Source organism: Medicago sativa, chromosome 8 (genome assembly GCF_051527215.1).
Source record: "Medicago sativa cultivar Bolivia chromosome 8, Bolivia_mono, whole genome shotgun sequence".
Lineage (NCBI taxonomy): Eukaryota > Viridiplantae > Streptophyta > Magnoliopsida > Fabales > Fabaceae > Medicago > Medicago sativa.
The window spans coordinates 16,868,228-16,890,890 of record NC_140756.1 but is presented as its reverse complement, the minus strand read 5'-3'; the positions used below and the strand labels follow the sequence as shown (position 1 = coordinate 16,890,890).

The 22,663-nt window shown below is 31.6% G+C and overlaps 1 protein-coding gene across 9 annotated transcripts; it reads right to left on the bottom strand.

The window, feature by feature from the left end:
* Nucleotides 1-4,760: 4,760 nt before the first annotated feature.
* Nucleotides 4,761-8,973, bottom strand: LOC146897402 (casein kinase 1-like protein 2). 9 transcript variants are annotated; one of them, XM_085735528.1, is made up of 12 exons: nt 8,458-8,834; nt 8,332-8,372; nt 7,721-7,869; nt 7,544-7,639; nt 7,378-7,445; nt 6,400-6,461; nt 6,249-6,312; nt 6,110-6,142; nt 5,569-5,656; nt 5,416-5,463; nt 5,154-5,340; nt 4,761-4,944 (listed from the first exon to the last, which is right to left on the bottom strand). In XM_085735528.1, the coding sequence occupies exons 3-8, from the start codon at nt 7,811-7,813 to the stop codon at nt 6,139-6,141; spliced, it is 387 nt and encodes a 128-aa protein (XP_085591654.1). In that variant the 5' UTR covers nt 7,814-7,869; nt 8,332-8,372; nt 8,458-8,834; the 3' UTR covers nt 4,761-4,944; nt 5,154-5,340; nt 5,416-5,463; nt 5,569-5,656; nt 6,110-6,138. The 9 variants fall into 9 exon arrangements, with proteins under 9 accessions (XP_085591654.1, XP_085591655.1, XP_085591648.1 ...); XM_085735529.1 differs by lacking the exon at nt 8,458-8,834 and adding an exon at nt 7,981-8,040 and having other exon boundaries at nt 8,332-8,371; XM_085735522.1 differs by lacking the exon at nt 7,721-7,869 and having other exon boundaries at nt 8,458-8,973.
* Between the last annotated feature and the right edge of the window lie 13,690 nt (nt 8,974-22,663).

The window sequence follows — 22,663 nt, the reverse complement described above, 5'->3', positions numbered from 1 at the left end:
ACCTCCCCAATTTTTCTTGTTGGCCATCCACCTCCTCCCACTCACCTGCCTAATTGCAAGTTGCAACTTTAAATGAGCAATTATGTGTGGTAGTTTTAGCAATGAGTGATGATTATGGAGGATAAGTTCTAAGGCTCACAGTTTCAAAAGTGGATATGTTTGGGGTGGGGGGTTGGAAGGCAGTGTTATGTTTTCATTAGAAATCTTGTTGGGTATGCCTTGGTGGCATTAGGAGGTGTCATTGTAGGAAAAAAAATAGTCCACATATACGTCACATTGAGGAATATCATAAGGGATCATGAAGGAATAAAGTTACTCAAAAAAGGAAGGCATCATAATCATGATATTTGGAGGGTTGAAAAAGTAATAACTAGAGGCTAAATATTTTACACCATTTGATTTGACCCAAGTTCTTTGATACGCCACTATACATATATCTATCTAAATATATTTGATAAAGACAGTACTGTACAAAGTGATGAAAATGGAATCAAATTCACAAGAAACCATGCATGAAAGAATAAAATCTTTATAGTAAATTCCCCTATAGAATTAAGGAAGCACCGTGGAAGATCATGTAATTCAATTCATGCATATGGTGCTACAGAAACCAGCCGCTAAATGAGGGACCCCCTTGATTCTTTGTTTATAATTTTGGAAGGAACATTGCGTCAAGGAACTAGAGACCTTGAAATTGATGGTTATTGGAAAGATTCCATTAGTAGTTGAAAATGTTAATACAATTTCACATGCCATATGTCAAGGAAGTCCAAAAAGTTGAATAGAATAAAAAAAATTAAAAAAATAATAAAAAAAATGATGTTTTGTAGTGAGAGTGTTTCACTAAGCATTTGACTCAAATGTTTAATAAATTTCAATTAAAAATAAATTATTCGAACGAATGTTATTTAAATCTTCGTTAGATAAACCTTTATTCACACGAGTTTTTTCTCATAAGAATTGAATGGATGAATAATACATGTTTTAGTGGTTGGAGATATATATATTGTTTATAGCTTCATTTTTTTGAGATATTGAAATTTATTTAAAGATTTTATAATTTTTCATTATACGTGATTAAATACACGTATCTATATCAGTTGAGATTAGGTGCAAGAAAATATATTAGTTTTTTCTAACGTGAAGATTGAAAGTCCATATATCTTTTTAATCGTCTCAAATAGAATTACCTCCAATAAAGAGAATATATAAGAAACTAAGAAAAATACACATTATATAAACTATAAAGTCAAATTTTCAACTATATAATACTTGAGAGACTTTACATGCAAGTGACATACCATATTGATGGAAAGAGAAAGATGAAGGCATAATTTTCAAAGGTGATGTGAATCATGCATTGAGCTTTCATGGCATAAAATTGGAATAAAGTTAGATCATCAGGTGGTCGGCGTTCTACCCTGCCCTGCCCACATCATGCAGAGTCACACTTACCATATATACCTAATTTTTGCATTCCTTCTCTATGCTATGCTTCAATATCATCCACACACCTAAGCTAAGCAAATCAATGTTGGAGAAGACTACTCTATTCACATCAATAATTATTCCTCAATCCTAACTTTCACCCACCTCCCCTTGTTCTTTTTCATTTTTGTCTTTATGTTACATTTTTCAACGAATTAAATTAAATCTACTATACACAACACAACCCCTTTTATGAGAAGTTTGTTCTTGGTGGGTGACACAAACGTTCCCCCACAATGTTCTTAGCTTGTTTCTCTTGACAAGGACATAAGATTTGTTATATTGAATAAAAACAATTTTAAAAAATGTCTTTCATTGTTGATCCGGAGTGGACATCAAAACAACGGTCGAATTTGATGAAATTTGATGGAGTACAATGTTAACATTGCTACATCGTGAGAGAGTGGTATACTTGTAAAAACTCTAAAGCTCAAGTCAATAAATGTTTTCAGAGGCCTACGGGTTTAACTAAAAATGATAATGTACCTTTCATCAAGGGTTGATGACCTTTATAAGTGACGTGTAAGGAACGTTAGGTTCTTTGACGGTTATTTTGATTAGTGGATTCCAATATAATTCACAGAATATTTGTCTGCTTTCGTTAGATGATGGTGATTTAATCACGAAAATTAAACAAGTGTTTTGGTGTATATGGTATAGCTCCTTTAATTCGATCATGTATATTTGGTGAAATGGGTCTTTGCCCAATCAATTGTGTTATACAATTATGTGGAAACTCTAAAAAAATTAAATTGGTTATGCAACTAATGTAAAACATACTTTTTACATGGTTAGTATTCATGTAAAAGGTGGGGACCTAACAACGTGAAAAAAAAAACTTTTTAAGGTTTTTAATGTACATTTAAAAAGGGGCAATTTGAATTGATTATCAGCAATACTCTAATCCGAGTTTACATTTTACTTCGGTTAATGTTGTATCCGATTTAAAATTTTAAATGATTAAAAAAGTCACGATTTTTCAATATGAGATTTGTAATGTGGCTGCCTGCCTACCTCCATGTACATATGAAAACAACAAGCAACAACTTTGATGTATCATATTATTCAATATTAAAATAGATGATTATTAGATGTGTGAATACCAAAATTATTCAATACTTTGATGTATACTACTACTATAAACAACATTGGTTGCATTATTAGTGATTGTATTCCCGTTGAAATCCATTTGTCAAACTCTTTGATAGAGTTCTCTATTAGACAAACTAATACAAATAAATACCCAGCATAGTTAGTGTGGATACATTCACAGATTATCCCAAGTTTTTTTTTTTTTAATTTTATTCTCACTTATATTCAAAAAGCTATTGTTGATGAGATTATATGAATTTGCTTGCCTCAAAGATAAAAATAGTGTTTCTTTTAAAATTACAAATGGTACTTGATCCATCAAAGGAAGAAGTATAAGGGATACTATATCCAACAAGAGACTAACAAAAGCAACAAAGAAGAGGATTCATCAACCACCCATAGTACATACAAACCCCCACCTCCCAGTAATTAGCCACCTCCAAGAGGTCACTATAATGTCATTCACCCACCTCTTCTATGATCGAGTCGTCTTAGCCAAAAAAATAATGCAGTTTCACGTCTCTGAATCTTTCAAATCGTTGTATGTTAAATTAACACTAGGCCGTGTATTTAGAGAAGATGAACAGAAATAATCAAGGAGGATATGATCTATCCAAGTAAAATCATGTTCGGTTCATCCAACTTGAAAATGTGATACTACACCAAGAAAATTGCTGTTGACACATTGCAAAAGGCTGTGGCACACATGTAAAATACGTTTTTGCCCCCTCGGCAGTTAACTGCCGAATTATGAAACCGGCTGCAGTTAACTACCAAGGAAAACTTCGGCAGTTAACTACCGAGGAAAATTGAAAACTTCGGCAGTTAACTGCCGAGGAATCCTCAAACCTTTTTTTTTTTACAAAAACCATTAATTCTTTTTATTCTTTAAACTTAAATTTTCCTTAATTAAATTTAATTCTTTAATCCTTTTAAGGAATTAAACATAATTCTTTTCATGATTTCATTCATGTGATTTTGTTGCCATAAATGAAGAAATATGAATTTTGTTGCCATTAAATACACGATTCTTTTTATAAAGTTGTTGATTTCATTCATATGATTTTGTTGTCATAAATAAAAAAATATGAGATCATAGAATTACTACATATTCAATCACTTTTATTAATTAAAAAAATGTTTTTTTTGAAGAATAGAAAAGTGGTTTTATTTGTACAAAAAAAAAGGTATTATTGATAGAATAATTACAAATATAATTATTTGAAAGAGAGATGAATAATATCTGAAATATGATAATCTGTGAACAACAAAAAAATATCTTAAATATTATAATTAATTACTAATAATTACAAATATAATTATTCTATCATTTGTAACGTTTTTTGTTGTTGCATTTTTTTATTGAATTATCATTTTAGGTCCATTAACTACCGAATATTATTCATCTCTCATATTTCTTCATTTATGGCAACAAAATCACATGAATGAAATCATAAAAAAAATTGTGTTTAATTCCTTAAAAGGAATATTATTCATCTCTCATATTTCTTCATTTATGGCAACAAAATCACATGAATGAAATCATAAAAAAAATTGTGTTTAATTCCTTAAAAGGATTAAAGAATTAAATTTAATTAAGGAAAATTTAGGTTTAAAGAATAAAAAAAATTAATGGTTTTTGTAAAAAAAAAAAAAAAGGGTTTGAGGATTCCTCGGCAGTTAACTGCCGAAGTTTTCAATTTTCCTCGGTAGTTAACTGCCGAAGTTTTCCTCGGTAGTTAACTGCAGCCGGTTTCATACACTACAAGAAAAACTGCATTTTGCGACCTTTAAAATGGCAGATTGCGACTGTTAGAAGGGTCGCAGATGTACAATTGCGACCCTTCCCCAACAGTCACGGATGTTGGGGTCGCAAGTGTCTTTTGCGACCCTTCATAGAACAGCCGCACCAACTGCCGCAAAAGGCACTGCGACAGTTGCTAAGGGTCGCAAATGAGGAGATTCAAATGGATTTCAAGGGACTTGCGACAGTTGGGGAAGGGTCGCAGATGCATAAAATTTATTTATAAAAAAAATATTGCGACAGTTTGCAAGGGTCGCAGATGTTGAGTTAATTTAAAAAAAAAATCAGTTTTTGCCTGAATTTTTAATAGAACTATTTACTAATAAAAAATATATAAAACTACAATAATTCATAATAAAAAATATGAACAAATTCATAAACTAAAATATGAATTTTACATTCATATAAAATACAAACAATTGATACAATAAGGTTTCTTGAGTTCCTTACATGAAAATTTAATCAATTATGTAGACGATATTTGGCGAGGAAGTTGTTTTGATCAACTAGATAGACTCCAAAGAATGCTATGCTCTGTTTGGTGATTCCAAGTCTTCCACCTAAAAATAAGTCAAAGATTATATAAGACACATCAATTAACAAAAATAAGCAATAATGTCACGCAAGTCATGATTCTAACTTATCGCGCAATTAAACTTATAATTACTTTCTGATATATTTGTCAAAAATAACCACTATGGAATAACCATTAGCTATTTCTCAAAAATAATCCCTAGACCATGTTTTGTTAGCCTGTTCTATGGCTTACATGGTAGCAAAGTCGCAAGTCAGAAACCTTCTCCATGACTGCCTCGAAGCAAATATAGTGAGGCTGACCTTGAAATATTTATCCACGTTTGGGAAAAGTGGAAGCAGCATAGCTAGATTTCGAGCTGCACCCTCTCGAACAACACTGTACTCATCTCTCCGACATTCTTTGCAAGGCTGACACATGCCTGAAAAGATGACAGGTAAATTTAAATTGTATCCAAACGTTCACAAGAAGAAATAAAGAAAACAGCACAACATACATTCATTTAGGCTGAGTTGCATTTTGATCCTGTTCAGAATCATTGCATCTTCATCATTAAAACAATACAAAAACCTTATGAGCCCAACAATCCAAACCCATTCATTTGATTCTTTCTGCACCAATAATAAAGATTCAAATGAATAAATTTTACCTTGAGAAACTGAAGTAGGAGAGCTGAAGAACTGCAAACCACGGCGAAACCCACGACGAAACCCAATTGCACATAACTGATCGCGAAACTGAAATAAGAAATTACACACAATTAAAAGAATAAAAAAACTAACAAAAAAAACCACTCAAATTAAGAAATTAACCAGGAAAAATTAAGTTGATTGAATTTCTGCGATTGAGGGTGATAGGCGTGGGTGAAACGAACGATTTGGTGGTGACAGGCGAGGGTGGTAGTGAGAGACTTAGATTGACGATGAGACATCGATTGAGAGTATTTTGAGGGAACCGAGATGTAAGATTGAGGGTGAGCGCAGGTGAGATTGAAGGAAAGTGAGATTGAGTGTGAGAGTGATGAAGATCTGGGTTTCAGATGGAGAGAAAGTGAGATTGAAGAATAAAATTGGGCTTAGGGTTTGAAGTTGTAGAAGGGAGACGTACATTGGGAAAGAGGGAGGGAGTGACAAACTTTTTATAGGTCATACTGAACGGAGTATAAAATACATGAAGCTCAATGAAAATACCTTTGCATTTAACATTGAAACCGTGAAATTCATCTGCATTTTGTGAACAAAGAAAAGAATGCAGTTAGCAAAACAAAAGAACAAAATGACATTAAAAGATATGTCAAATGCCAAATAATAAAGGTGATAGACTAATTACCTTCCTCTTAAAAAATACATAAGAACATATCCGAGCGACTCTAAATCATCCCTACGGCTTTGCTCTATTAAAGCAAAAAACTCACATTTTCAGGTAAAAATCAATGGCTATTAAGAAAGGGAACTGATCAAATGAGATTATGAGAGCATACCAATTCCAAGATGAGTATTCATACTAGCATATCTAGCAGTTCCCGTCAGATTCTTATTCTCTCTACAAGGGATTACAAGTAAGACAAACTCACCGAAAACACAATAGAGTATATTTCCTTGACCACTTACAGCAACATAAGTTATGTGCTAACTTGATCTTTAAATAAATAATCGTAAAGACTAGGTAAAAGTGATATTTTTTTGAACAAGGAGGTAAAGTGATATTACACACCCCAGAGAGAAGGAGAGAGTCGGGATCCAATGAAACCAAATTTAATTGGCATAAATTCACCTTTTAATAACTTTTTATTCAAGAGTTTTATTGATCTAGTCATTGAGTTAAAAATTCTCATAAAGTAGATAAAATCTACAAAATGTCATGCAACAGAAAAACTAATTGATACTAATGGCACTGCTTCATTTTAACATTTAAAAGAAGTAAACATTTATTATTCGATTGTATACCTATTATATGGATGTCCAAATTATCTAAAAAAAATAATATGTGATTACCAAAATAATATTAAAGGATTCAAGCATTGAATTAGTTCAAACAAGGCTAACAAAACTATCATCAAGGACAAATAACTTAACGAACTGGTGTAACAAGTCATGCAAGGATTATAGAAACATAAACAAATCAAAGTGAAGAAAATAGAATCAATGCCAGGAATGCAAAACCAGGAAAGTTCCCTGCGCAAAGCTCAAAATTAGTTTTGCATCTTTCAATGATATTAATTTTTCTACTTTTTCTATTACAAGAAAACTCTCCTCCTACTAAATAGTAGTAATCAGCTATACACATAAATAATTCATGATAGCATAACATCCAAATTCCAGATATAGAATTTTCCATGATAATAGATTTTACAAAATAAGAAAGCATGATAGGGAATATATCGATGGGGAATAGTTTGAAGTTGAACTGTGCAACCATGCTGAATAAAATCAGAAAACCATTGATTCCATAAAAGTACCTGTAGGGAATATGCTGATGTGCACTGTCTCTGAATTTCTTAGCAAGACCAAAGTCAATGATGTACACCTACATAAGAGGCAAATATGAAATTGATACATAACAAGCGTTGGAGATGATCATAAATTTTAAGAAAGCAGCTGAAAAAACAAGAATTAAACAAGTACTTGATTTGCACGCCTCCCTAAACCCATGAGGAAATTGTCTGGCTTTATGTCCCGATGTAAAAATGACTTGGTATGAACAAATTCAACTCGATTTATCTGAAAAAAGATGCAGATTGAGACATTATAAGAAAAGTGGTAAATGTCAATTACAAGCTTATGCAATACAGGGAAACCCACCATTTGATCAGCAAGCATAAGAACAGTTTTGAGAGACAATTTCCTATTACAGAAATTGAATAAATCCTCAAGACTAGGGCCAAGTAAATCCATCACTAGGATATTGTACTCTCCTTCGACACCGGACCATTTCACATTCGGTATCCCAGCTAACAAAGAAAAGAAACCCAGAAAAAACCGTTTAAGCCAAGTGAGTAATATTAAGTCTATAGTAAGCAAAGAGTTCCAAAATACACAAATTCACTAAGTTGGGAGCTTACCAGACTATGGTGATTACCAGACTAACCTAATCAATCATCTAATTACCTAATTACTTGCTTCTGTAATCGATACTTCAATTAGAAAGCGAAAATAAACCAACAAGTTCAGTATCGAAAACTAAAACACACCAACGAAATTCAATATCCCATATTGCCTATACAACTCTTTGTTTCAAATTCATTATTTCAATTCAACATCACTAAAAGCATGCAAATTCCACTAATTTCTATAACCCCTTCTCATCAAACTTCAATAACAACAAAAGTATTCGGTTTTCACAATCACCAAAAATTCAAAAGAATACAAAAAAGAACTTTTTTCATTATCTTTTTCAAAATTTGGGTACTTACAAGCTTAATCGCGACTTCTTCATTAGTTTGATTATTGGTACCTGCAACAAAAACACAAATTAAAAACCCTAAAATTCACAAAAAAAAAAATTCACAAAAATGCAAGAAATTGGAAGAAAAACGAACCTAAGTAGATCTCTCCGAAAGATCCGCTACCAATTTTCCTCCCAAGACGGAACTTATTCCCAATTCGAGGTTCCATTAAACCCTGATTGAAAATCGGAATTGAAAAAGAAGAGCTACGAGTTGAAGTGCGTTATCGTAGAAGAAGAAAGGGGGGAGAGTGAGGCTTCAACGATTGAGAGTGAGATTGAGGATGGATGTGAGATTGAGGGTGAGCCATAGTGAGATTGAAGGATATTTAGGTTTCAGATTGAGACAAAGTGAGATTGAGGAATAAAATTGGATTTTAGGGTTTTGGAGTTGTGGGAGGGAGAATGATATTGTGAGAGCGGGAGTAACAAAAATATTTGGGGAAAAAGAATTTTTGTGAAATTGTTAAGGCGTTGAAAACTTAAGGCTTAAAACCTGCGGCTGTTGAGCTTAAAGGTCGCAATAAATGTCGCAAAAGTGTACTTTGCGACAATTTGAAGACAAGGGTCGCAGAGTAAGTGTCGCAAAATGCTAAATTTCTTGTAGTGATAATTCGGCAGTTAACTGCCGAGGGGGCAAAAACGTATTTTACATGTGTGCCACAGCCTTATGCAATGTGTCAACAGCAATTTTCCTACACCAAACTAGCAAATATACACCTACAAAACAAGTGATCCTTTGATTCGTGAGACCCCGAAAACTATACATAAAGTCGGACTGCCGCCAAGAACACCCTTTTTAAGATATTATGACGGGTTGGAAGCCTCCCTTGAATTAATTGACATGCAAATATTTAGACTTTTGCTGGAACTATGCTTGCCCAATATGCTTTCATTGGGCTAGACTAAAAGTCGTGTTTAAATTTAAGCTCTAAAAATACTACATATATATGTTTGACCTTATTAAAAAATTGAAAATATTATAAAATAGACCAAAAAAATCTTATAAACATTATCTAAGATAAGACAAATTGTCCAAAATAACACATTATTCAAACTTTGCAGAAACTTAAATAATCCAAAAACGAGTTGCATATTATCCAACATAATAACACAATTCAAATTAATTATCCAAAATAAGTTTCAAGTTATCCAACATATGTATCGCAAATTCAAACTAAATTCAAATTTCAAATTATAAATGGTCCTTATTTGACTCCAAAGAAGGGTCACACATTCTATATTTAAATATATTGTTTCCGATTAGGGTACAAAGTCCTGGAAAAATAGGTTGACATTTTAAGTTCAAACCCTACATTATACTATAATTTTAAGTTCAAACCCTACGTTATACATTAAGCTTGATTTTATACAGACATTCAATTATATTTCAATAAACTTATTTTTTGAAGAAATTTCAATAACTTTTAAATTATAGTTTGTTATTAGGTTTCTAAAAGGGATTCCGTTACAAATTCTTAAAATTCGAGGACCTAAATAAAAAGAGTTGTCTAATATGGATTTCCTAAAAAGAGTTCAAAGGTGGGACCAAAATTTACTAAAAATAATTAGGGTTTGTCATTGGATTTTATTTTTTTAAAGATCTATATTGATGTGATCTAATTATAAATTATTTAAAAGATCAGTAGTGATCGAATGCAAAAAAGAATTAGGGATCTTATCAAAAACATTTATATGTTCGGAGACCCAATGAATTTATTTCAGTTCAGGACCTATTTAAAGTTGTCAAATAATTAAAAGATGTAAAAGAATAAGTAAACCTATTATAGTTGCACACATCTAATAACTAAGATTTTATACTAACACTTGTTCAACAAGAAAAAAAAGATTTCATACTAACACAGTATAACTCAAAAAATATTCGATTTTTCACATTTTTTTAAAGAATTTCAAATGACCTATACAACATTTGTGCCATCATACAAATCAAGGGAATGACTGATATAGCTGTAAACAAAGGATGTGTACCTAAGTGATGTATCATATGTATGAACATAGTCCACATGATTAATGCAACATATTGAAAAGCAAAACTAATTAAATGCAAAGTTGCAAGAAAGAAATCAAATGGACATATACAATACAACAACCATCAGTCGTTACAGCTTGGCAGATATTCATCCCTCTCATAATTATTATACACATACAATTTTTTTCAGTTTGGAAAGAAACAAAAGAAAAGAAACACAAAAGCAACACATGCATGCTCACAACAATACATGAATAAATGAAAGATGAAGAAGCTATAGCTAGAAGATATAGCATCTAGGTTGAGGCCACACAATTGAAAGTTATAATTGGAAAGTGACCTAACAGCAAGATAATAAACCCAACGGTTTTCTCAGAGTGTAGTGTATAGTAATATGTATATAGTGTGGGGCTAGGTTTTCGTGGAAGGATAGAAAGATGAATGTGGAAAGAAAAAGAGTGTTTTGTTGAAACTGTTCATTACATATGCTTCTACAGACACCTAGTTAGCTAGTTTTGGCCTTCATTTTTTTTTTTTTTTAACCTTTTGCATGGCTTTCAAGTTTCCACCATACTGTGGCCTTTACATTTAGTTATATAAACATTTCAAATGGAATTATTGGGTAAGATAATAAACAGCAACTAAATAAAGTTCCTTTTCCAGTAATCTGGTTGAAATCTTTTTATATACATTTTATCTTCATATTTCTCTTATACAAGATTGTTGTCCTGTACAAGATTCAAGTTGAAGAGTTAAATGTCCAATATTCAAGTACGGCAAGCAGTGACGGATCCAAAAAATTTTGACTTGCGGGGCAATATTATATATGATAAATATTTATAAAAAAAAAATTAGCAATGCAAAAGTGATAGAATAATAACATCATTAACATTGAGAAAAGGCTTGAGATTATAAACATTATCTTATTGTATGTTAGAAAAATTAAAGACTTGTTAACATCTACAAATTAAAATTGTTCTTTACGTGTCTTTATATTTAAAATGTTTGGTTGAAATTATTCAAAATTTCATCTCAATTGCATATACACATATGATTTTATAAAATTCATGAGCGAATCTCTTTATTTTTGTATAAATTTCTATTTAATGTGGGCAATCTATTTTCCGTGACTAACGGCAAGAAGAAAAATACTATCATAATATATTAACATTTGTCATTGAAAAAAATAATTGTAGTCCCAACTTGTGGTAGATCTCCCTTTTATTCCTTATGGTGGTGTGGAAAGAAGAAGTTTTTTTATTTGGAATAGAGCGATTTGGTTCTCAGGAGTTCACCAAAGGCATAGCATACCTCAAGATTCAAAAAACACTTATAGATGTATTTGTAGTTACCCACCAACAAAGGTCTTAATGCTGACAACAGGAGTTGATCTCACACCCTTTGTGGGATATGAGACAACTCCTTACCAACTATACCAATTTGCATTGGCGCAAGGAAATTTTAGATCATTAAGCATGTCGATGCATGTGTGGCAACGGATCTTGTCCAAAATATTAGGGAGACTAACGGTGTAAAACCACTTTACACTATCAACTAATTAAAATAACTCAATTATACACATCATCTTAAATGTTAAAAAGAGAAAAAAAATCAAATAAAATATTTTCTAATAACTACTTATACCCAGATTTTTTTAATTTGGCCATTTGATTTAGCCGTTTTCAATCTGCATTACATCCATCTCGGCAATATCAAAGTAATTTCATTTCATTGATACTCTTCTATTTAAATATTTTACATGTGGTCAACTTTACAACCACTGATACAACTAAAGTACAAGATTGATTCTCTACATAAGTGTAATGACGTGCAGGGCCGTTCCTTGCCAAGCGCAAGGAGCTCTACGGAGTCGAGCCTCTAATATATGGGGGCCTCAATTATTTGTAAAGGTACAAGTATAATTGTTGGGATGTAGTATAATGTTTTCTTTTGTTACATAGGTCTAAATCAAATACTTATTATTTGACAAAAATAAAGAGTAAATGGACAAGTTAGGTCAAACCCACACATCTATCAACAAACAAAAAATTCAACAAAACAAATTAAAATCAAAATAATACTCATTGTTTATTTGCAATTGTTTAAATTATCATTAATTATTTTTATTAGGGGTCATTTTTAATATTAGAGCCGAGCCTCCAATTTTATTGGAACGGCCCTGATGACGTGCAACACGAATGGCCTTTACATATGTTGTATGTATGCTCATGTCAATCAATACATTCTTCCAACATACTAGGTTCTGTAAAAAAAATCTTGTTTAACTTTAACACATTTTGTCACACACATGGTGTCTGTCACACATATGGTGACTTAAAACTAGTGAATTGAAATCAAGCAAGACAAAGAAAACTCTTCTCGTTCACCTTTATTGATGCATCTCTTGGCTCCTTTGGAAATCTCATGACAGAGTTTGAATCAATTGAACGTAATATTTGCATTACATGGAATTCACAATCAATAGTTTCTTTTACGTGGGATATGGCATTTATTATTCATATTTTATTTGATTTTTCTTTTTTTCAACACTTAAGATGATGTGTCTAACTGGGTGATTTTAATTGATTGATAGTGTAAAGTTATTTTACACTATCAATCTATTCTAAATAATCTCAAATGAAATTAATGGTACACGGAATTTTTAGAGTCAAAGTTATCCTCTTATTATCAATTTTAAAATGCTAAAAAACACAGTAATTGTGACCGAGGTTTGGAGGTGTTGTCACCTTGGCTATCCTTACTACATGTCCTGGTTTTATCCGTTATCTCACCCTAAGGTAGTGCCCCCAGTTGAGGGAGAACCACCTAGGCCGGCAAATGTGAAGGTTCTAATTGAGGAGGAGCATGTCATGGATACTTTGGATACATTGCAAGTGGTCAAGACTATTAGGACCATTGTGGTGGAGTGTATGGAAAATGGTACGCCTTTGCCCTAGGGGTGGACCTAGATTCTTGATATTGGTGTGGTTAAAATATCAAAGAAACTATCTATATTAACAAAGCGAAATTGAGACACATTAAGCACAACAACAAAAATGGCTTAGGTGTTCCCTATTTACCAACCTATTACCGGTTCGATTCCTTGCAACCAAGTTAAAAATGGCTTTGCCTCTCCAAGGTTAAATTAAAATGTGCGATTTTGACCCCTCAATGGAATTAAACCTAATAATAATAATAATTTTAATTTGCTAGTACTTATGAAGATAAGTGTACTACTACCAATACCATTATACCAGTAGCATTTTTCATTCATGAGTATAACTAACTAATATCTCTTTTGTAAAATGTCTTTTGCATATGTTTCGGAGCACATTACTATCACAAAGTGGTATAAATTACCCTAAATAGAACAATGTTAGGTAAAGGAATTAGAATTTGTTTATTAGATAGCCTGAAAAAGCAAAGGCATGGCTAGTAGTAGACCAATTAAGTGGGAATATATAGCACATTGGTTTATCACAAAAATACATACCACCCCCACCCAAACATTAAGAATAGAACAAAAAATCAATTAAGATCAAGAACATGTTCTATATTGTCATTATTATGGCTGATATCATTTTGATTTAATCAACTTTTTCTCATTATTTTAAAGGTTTAATTTTCATGCACATGTAAATTTAACAAGTTTTACATTAATATCAGCATAACTTAGCTAGTGTGCACTTATAAGCCCACCCTACCATTGAGTAAGGCCGAAAGAGAAGGGAGGCCACCTCATAAAGCTGTTAAAGAGAGGGATTAGGACTGTATATTGTACAGTGGGGGAGAGGGTGAAAGTAGGACTATATATATAGGAGGAGGTGGTCCTATCCTAAGTTCCTAACAACAAATGCTACATGCATGTAGCTCATGCTATAGCTATATTTGAGAAGACAACAGTTTCCCCGTACCCTTAATTATTGTCATCCATACCTAGTGGTGCTACACAACACTAGTCTTGTGTGGAAAAATTTATTACATGATTTGGTGTCTAATGTTGTGTACAGGTGTGAGTTATATGTCTCACATCGGATAAAAGAGTAAAAGTTGAACATCTTATAAGTAAGAGGATCCGTTAACTCATTGCCTTAAGGTTTTGGGTAAGAGTGTGGCGTCTCTCTTGCTTGTGTGGTTGTTCTAGCATCGATGTGGATGGTCCCCCAAGCTCCCCTTGTGACCCAGCATCTAACACATCTTACAAAATTAACACATCTTACAAAATTATGTATACCCCTCTCCGTGTACATTATCTATGTGCAATGTTTGAGATTTTTTTGTTAAGTAGAAATCCTATCTTGAATTAATTGTCAAGAAAAGACAATGATCTTAGAAGACGTACAATTCTTCGAAACCTTAGCCAAATTTTAGATATTCTCTTCAAAACGATCTCCCTTAAACCGGGAGGCTTTCAAGATCACCGAGTAAACAAAATTAAGCGAGTGAAACTTGTTGTTGTCATGCTTCGAAGATCAAGAATCCTCTACAAAGGAGAGACTAATCTCGTTTAGAACTCCCCTTGTGACCCAGCATCTAACACATCTTACAAAATTATGTATACCCCTCTCCGTGTACATTATCTATGTGCAATGTTTGAGATTTTTTTGTTAAGTAGAAATCCTATCTTGAATTAATTGTCAAGAAAAGACAATGATCTTAGAAGACGTACAATTCTTCGAAACCTTAGCCAAATTTTAGATATTCTCTTCAAAACGATCTCCCTTAAACCGGGAGGCTTTCAAGATCACCGAGTAAACAAAATTAAGCGAGTGAAACTTGTTGTTGTCATGCTTCGAAGATCAAGAATCCTCTACAAAGGAGAGACTAATCTCGTTTAGAACCGTGACAATGTTGGCCACCAGATCCTATCACATAAACAAATTTCTCCTCCAATTAAGCTCCCAACCCCAAACATCACTAACCCATTCTCATATTGCCAACCACCAAATCTCGTTGATCCAAAACCTGAAAAAACCTCTGAAATTGAATCCTTAGAGGTATTGACCCCACCCAAGGGTCATCCCAAAAGGAAGTTGTCAACCCATTTTCGACCATCTTGATATCCCATCAAAGAACCAAATAAGATGTAGAATCAAAGTTGAACTAATTGAACTAATATATATATATATATATTAAGTTCAACACATTTTGTTAAAAAAAAGAAGACATTTTCAGTTCAATTTTAACTCATTTGATCCACAAATTAAACTCAACAAAATAATTGTTGAGTCGGGTGTTCAACGATATATGAGTTAATTAAGTATTCATATAATATTTTAGAAAAGTAATATCACAATGTGACTTACTAATGAAATGTGATTAAAATGCGAAAAAAAAAACCTTAATACCATTAATTAATGCATGATTTTGGTATGAAAAAAAATTATTTAAAAGAATGTGTTCAAATAGAAATACAAATTTTGATACAAATTTTATATAGCATAGTATTATTATACGTACTAAAAAAAAAGTATATACCACTTTTTTTTTTTTTGACAAGTAGTATATACCACATTATTAATTGAAATATCAAAGAGAGGGGTCCCCAATGAACTTGATATTAATTTTATTTTGCTGATGTGGGGTTTCACCTATACTCACCTATACTCTATAGGGTCCGGATTATGTTGGTTGGTATCTAAAAAAAGAAGGGTGAGGCGAGGGCGGCAGCACCACCTTCCTCTCAATATCAATAGGGCCTTAACATGGAATCTATAGGTATGCAGTTCCTTTCTTTCTTTCTTTCTTTCTATCTGTTCTCAACATATATATATATGCACTTGGACCCTATCATATCATATGTGACATTTCCTCGGAGAAAAAACTCTTGGTAAGGGTTACTTACCAACTGTTTGCAGTTTAATGCCAGAAAACTAACAAAAAGAGGAATAAAAAATTAATATATTATTATATAGATTACTATAATTAATTATATGCAAAAACATGTACGGATATAAATTAGTAGCATATTATTTTGGGTATGAAATATATTTCCTCCTTTGGTTTCTATTTCACATGAATGAATTTATATTAGTTTGGTAAATTTAATTTCAATCGCTTTCTGTTGCATTTATATGTCCATTTCTCTAATAACTAAAACAAACAAAAAAAGAAATTAACTCAAACTTTGTGTTTCTCTTTTCTTAGAATTATATCACGTTAACTGAAACCATGCCATGGGAACTTTTTTTAGGAAACAAAAATGATATTTCAGTTTACTCTAGATTTTATTTATCTTGACATGACTTGTGCAGGTGAATAACAAAAATAAAAGACATTTCCCTAAAAAAAAATGTGTGATGTTTGTTTTTATTATTTTCATGAACATTATTATAGTTATAGTTTATTTTTTTTATTTATATTTTTGAAAGATAGTTATCCTTATTTATTAATTTTGTTACGTCTGCAGCAATTTAACCTAATTTTTTCCCGCTCATTTGCTTTATTAGGTTTGCAATTATTTAACCTAACAAATTCCATCTAAAAAAATGCATCGCACCAATTTCATTCCTATCCTCTTGCCTTTTTTTTATTTGTTGAAGAAAATATTTTCAACACTTATTTGATGCTGCCGTTTGTTCTAGAAACTATGAGCATATCAATGATCACGTTTGATGCCTTCGATTTTATACTTTTTTTCCGGCTACCCTAATTTTCATGTAAGCTTGGTTATATATACCTGAATTATTGATAGGATTGCCGAATTTTCTTTTATAATATTTTCAAATTTCAAACATTTTATGAAGTGTTTTATTTTGTCTACTATGGATTATCACGTGTTATTTTTTCACCGTTGCCTATTATATATTGCATTTTATTATTCGTATGTCAATCCCTTTACAATAAACCCGAGCGGAGCACGGGTCAAAAATCTAGTTGTTTATTATTATGTTTAATATTTGGATCATTTAGTGAGCCAAAATTAAGCTTACACAAAACAGTAGAGCACCACATTTTTTTTTTTTGCGGTGCATATATAATCATAATTTAAATGTGACTTGAGGCCAATTGACTTGCCAAGGCCTTATTTGATACCCTTAATTTTTCCCTCTGTTTCTAACTCTACAACTTGAGTATGACAATGTTAATCTTTTTGCTTTCCATGAATTTATGGTGATTGAAGCCTCTGCCCAACCAATAAAAATATGCACATATAGATCACATTGGACCACATGTTATATACCTTTCACAAATATGGCCATCAATTTCGATAGAGCTAGCTAGCAGCAATTTCAATTAATGTTGGACAGTCGACATGTAATAAAATGCAGTGCTATGTTAATAATATACTTAGGTCTAGTTTTTTCATTATCCTCTCCTCTAATTCTCGAGAATTTCTCAACACTAGGTCAGGAAAAACTTAGGATTGTAACGGTATCCATTTTTCTCTTGAGCTAGGCAAACACTCGTGTGAGAAGGTGACTTTTAGGTTACACAAATTGCTAAAGTTATGTACTCATGTACAAACACTCTTGTGACCTTTGATTTATCATTTAAAAAATGAATGGTTAGGATGTTATGATGAGAACCTCATGTCATGTATAGACATACTTTGACTATGTAGTCTACAAAAGCTATTTACTTTTTAAGGTGGACCTTAGTTAAAAACTCACACACATAAGTGGACGTGTTTGAGTTCGATCCCCGATCATGACGTCTGACCTAACAACTTCGATTATTTTCGCCAATTGAACTAAGATTTATAGACTTCTCAGTATACAATTTATAGAGCTTATATTTTACTTTTTGTGAGTGAAAAGTATATGTTTTAGTTTTTATTATTTCTTTTATCTCAACAAATAAACCAGCAATTTTGCAAATTTCACTTTTTATGGGACTCTATTTACCTTTTTACGAATTATACCTGAAATATATGAATGATTACAATCCAACGAGTTCGGTCTAACAGTAGAAGTTAGACTCTACAACTTAACAAATTAATGTTCAAATATCATATATGAGAGATGCTCACTTTTAATGTTCAAAGTATCTAAAATATGATTACCTCATTATAGAGAATATATGATAAATAAAAAGAGTTTAATTTCTAAATGCATTGATTATATATATTTTCTACATATACATTCAATCAAAACATGTCAAATAAGTTTTTGTAGATATATTTTAATAACTAATCTAAAAAGGTGACATCATAAAGTAATTTGATTAAATTCACTTGTAAAAAGGTTTGCACTAGGAGCATACAAATTAAATCCAAATAAAAAACTATTATTAAAATTGCACAAAGGACACATAAAAAAAGTACAGGGGAACAAAAATAAAAGGAAGAAAATTATGTAAGTGTATTTAAAATTATTTGTTACAAATAAAAGGAAGTGACAACGATCAATTTCTTGCTCAAGTGTATGGAGAAAATTTGGTTGAAATAGAAGAACTTACTTTGTGTTTCCCACATATTTTTCGACGGAGATTAACTATTATTAACTGAATGTAAATTTCGTACCATTATTATTATGGTAACAAAAAAAATGGAGTTACGCTTCTCAAAAAAATGGAGTTGCACTATTTTTTGAAGGAAAGAAGCTTATATCATTTCACATTTCCTTCTTCTCGCGGTTGTGCACAAGATGTATTACAAATCCTATGTGCATCTTGTCAATCATTAATATAGCTTTTGCTCTCTCCACAACATAAACTTCAGCATCAATTACCTCATTCCGCACTCTGTTGTTTCTTTGTTTCCAGATACTCCACAAGACACAACAACATATAGCTGCATTTTTCTTAGATAAATCTTGTAATGCTTTGAGGATAATATTCTTGTTATCCATATCTTGTTGTAGTGAAATAGAAATAGAAGAAAAGAAATGAAACATACTCCAAACATTTAAGCTACTTGGACATTGAAAAAATGAATGAAGTGTATCCTCACAACCCACCTTACACAGTGTAGAACTAATAGAACATGTGACTCCTTTATCTTTTAGACGTACACGAGTTGGTAAGCAACTCCTACAGATTTGCCACATAATTTTTTTTACCTTTGGGGGAATTTTGAGCTTCCAAATTATATTCCAAGAGTCTTGTACCTTGAAATGGGATGTATCAAGTAATTTTTGCACACAAAAATGGTATGCACTACTAACAGAGTATTCACCATGATTTTTTTTCTTCAAATGAGTCGATCTGCCGTCACTGATGGGTAGAGTGGTGTGTTCACTATATGTTCAACTACATGATGATAAAAAATTGACTACAGGAAAGGTAGATTTCATTCCTTGCGGTCATGTAGCATGCATTCTGAGACTCTTAGGTCACCTAGAGGAAAATCTCCGTCAACTTGTGGGCAAAGTGTAACATCATTTGCAATCCACTTGTTATACGAAACCGAGATATCCTCACCATCACATATCCTCCATTTGCTTTCAACTTTGAGAATAAATTTAGAATTACATATGCACCGCTAAACAAAACTAGACTTATATATGTCTCAAAGTCGACTCAAAGAAATCACATCTAGGATAGTATCTTGCCTTGTAAATTCATCTACTGACAAATCAGGATTTGGCATAAGAGGGAAAATCAATTGTTACATTGAAAATAGGATCTTCTGGTACAACATGATAAAGATTGATTTCACTAGACAAGAAAATGATTTTGTATTCATGTAAATCAATTTGTGCTTATAAAACATAATCTAACCCGTTCTAACTATCAAATAATTATGTATAAGCATTCAAACATTTAATAATTAACTCAAAAAAGTTTAAAATGTAAATACTAAAAATTTGGGGTGTTACGGTTAACATGTTGGATTAAAAATCTTTTGAGGGTGTATAACTCTCAAATTAAATGTTGGTAAACTCTTTTAACACTTTGGATTTAAATTTTCTTATCAAAGTTCTTCAAGCCTTTAGTTTCAATGTATTGTTTTGTAGTTGGATTAAGGTAATCCTTAATTTAGATTGATTTATCTTTTTAGTGAATCATCTTGTAAAATATGTGCTCGACAAGGAGATCATCTCTCAACTCTATTGTTTTGTTTGGTCGAGGACATTTTAAGGTATTAAAACTCCTTCCCATGTTGCTTTCATGTAAGAGAAAAAAAAACAATGTGATGGATCTTATGAATCTTTTTTAAAGTTTTAGGAAAGCTTCTCTTGAAAATTTTTGGTTTGCCTCCGGTTACTTTTCCTTGTACTTAATTTGCTGTTTCTATTTTTTAAGGAAAACCTCAGGTGGATCATCTTGTTCCAATTGCTCATAAAACAAAACCAAAACTTTCTTCTTGGAAGGGTTCCTTTTATCAATTATGGAAAAAGTATTATAAATCCAGTTTATTGTCTAAGAAATATTAATGTTTAGTTTTCATATTTGTGTCTCACTACTAAGTCTGGGAAACTTGTGATAGTTGTTTAGCCCAAGGTTTGCACCCTTATTTTCTATAGGAGTATATGTTTGCCTTCTTTTAGAGTAATTAATGAATGAGTAGTGTTATTTGAACATCAATTTATGTGACAACCAAATGGACAACCACATTTTTACAAAGAAAAGTGTGTATTGGCACATAAACCAAAGTAATAGAGAGAGAAGATAAAATTATAATGTGAGTATGAGAGAGAAAAAATTGTTACAAAAGTTGTTAAAAAATGGTTGTACAAATATCATTTCTCTTAATGAATATGACACGCTAAAGTTAACTTTGAACATACTTTCCTATCAGGATCAAACTAATTTTTTTTAAGAAGAATGAAAGAATGTCCTTGAGCATTGGTTAAACAAACCAAATAAGTAACTTTTTTTTTATAAAAAGTGATGTAATTATTACTTAATCAAAAATCAAAACTTATATTTTCAAGACAAATTTTATATTTATAGATTCCTTAATCATTACCCTGAAGGCACTGGTTAGCATGACCTTTGTTTAAAGCTATATTTTCAAGAATAATTATCTCTTATCCTACCATCTTTAATCCTCAATTTGGCCAACCATTAGAAATAACCTAAACATTGTCCTTAGCAACTCTAAATGGAATATAGGACATGTATCATTTATTCCTCTTTTATTGATAAATAACTTTCAAAGCTTCTTTTTTCTTTCCTTTTTTTCTTCCTTTGCAGGCTAATTTTTTTTTGCCTTCTAGAGTAAGTGACTACATTGTAGATATTTCTTGGAGAAATTCTCGAGGAAATTATTTGGTTGCCGATTCTAAGGTTTTCTTCAAGTCTTTTTTTTCCTTTTTTTCTTTTTTCTATTTGAAGAAGTTAAACTAGTCCACCGAAATTGATATCAAGGATAATCGAACCTGAGACTTTGATGAGGAGAACCCTTCAGGATCCCAAACCAACACCACCAAACCAACCTAAGTAGATTTCTTTTTTAGGTCTTCTATAAGCTAATAATGCTTAATTATAATTTTTTTTAGGTTTCATCTCCTTAGTTGAATTGGGCTAAATTGTTTTGGAGATATTCATTTCCTTCTTCCAAGTCCTTTATGCTTTGGAGGCTCATTCATGATTAAGTTCCTACGTATGAGAATCTTTGTTCAACAATTTGTATTATGTACTCTATTTATTGTCATTGCGGGCATGCAGAAGAAATTTTCAATCATTTGATTTCTTAGTTGTTCGTATGCTTCTTACATTATTTGGGTTTGCCTTCATACTTCTACAGGTTGGCGTATTTTGTTGTATACTTTGACTTTTCTTCAGAATGGTTGGAGTTATGGGTGTTTACATCCAAACTTAGTCAAATTAAAATCGCAAATTGATCCAAAACATAAAAAGTCGAATAAAACTGAATACTATTAGATGCGTTTGAATGTAATTTCATGAAAATCGTTTGGATCAAATATTTCTTTTTCAAAGCCCGACCAAACTGTTTATATAAATTTTAGGGTTAAATATGTTTATCATCCATATAAATATTTCAACTTTTCGTTTGAGTTCCCTAAAATTTTCCATTGACTTTTAGTCCCGCAAAAGTTTTTCGTACACATTTTTTATCTCGTTTTTTTTTTAAGTTAAATCATGTGTACCCTTCAAATATTTCAATGAGTTTTTATAGAAATGTCTAGAGTATTATAAACATCTCTCCTATGAATATTAGATTTTTTTTTTAACAAAATATGAATTAAATATAAATTTTTAAGCATCAAATAACTCCAATTATAAAAGGTAAATTATAATTTATAACTATGAACTATATATTATAAATGAGAAGGCTAACTAGTGCCCCACAAACATTGATTAAACAACTAAAATAAGTACTCCCTCCGGTCACTATTATAAGGAAAAATCAACTTTCTAGGTTCATTCATTAAATGATGTATTTAGTCTATATTATTGA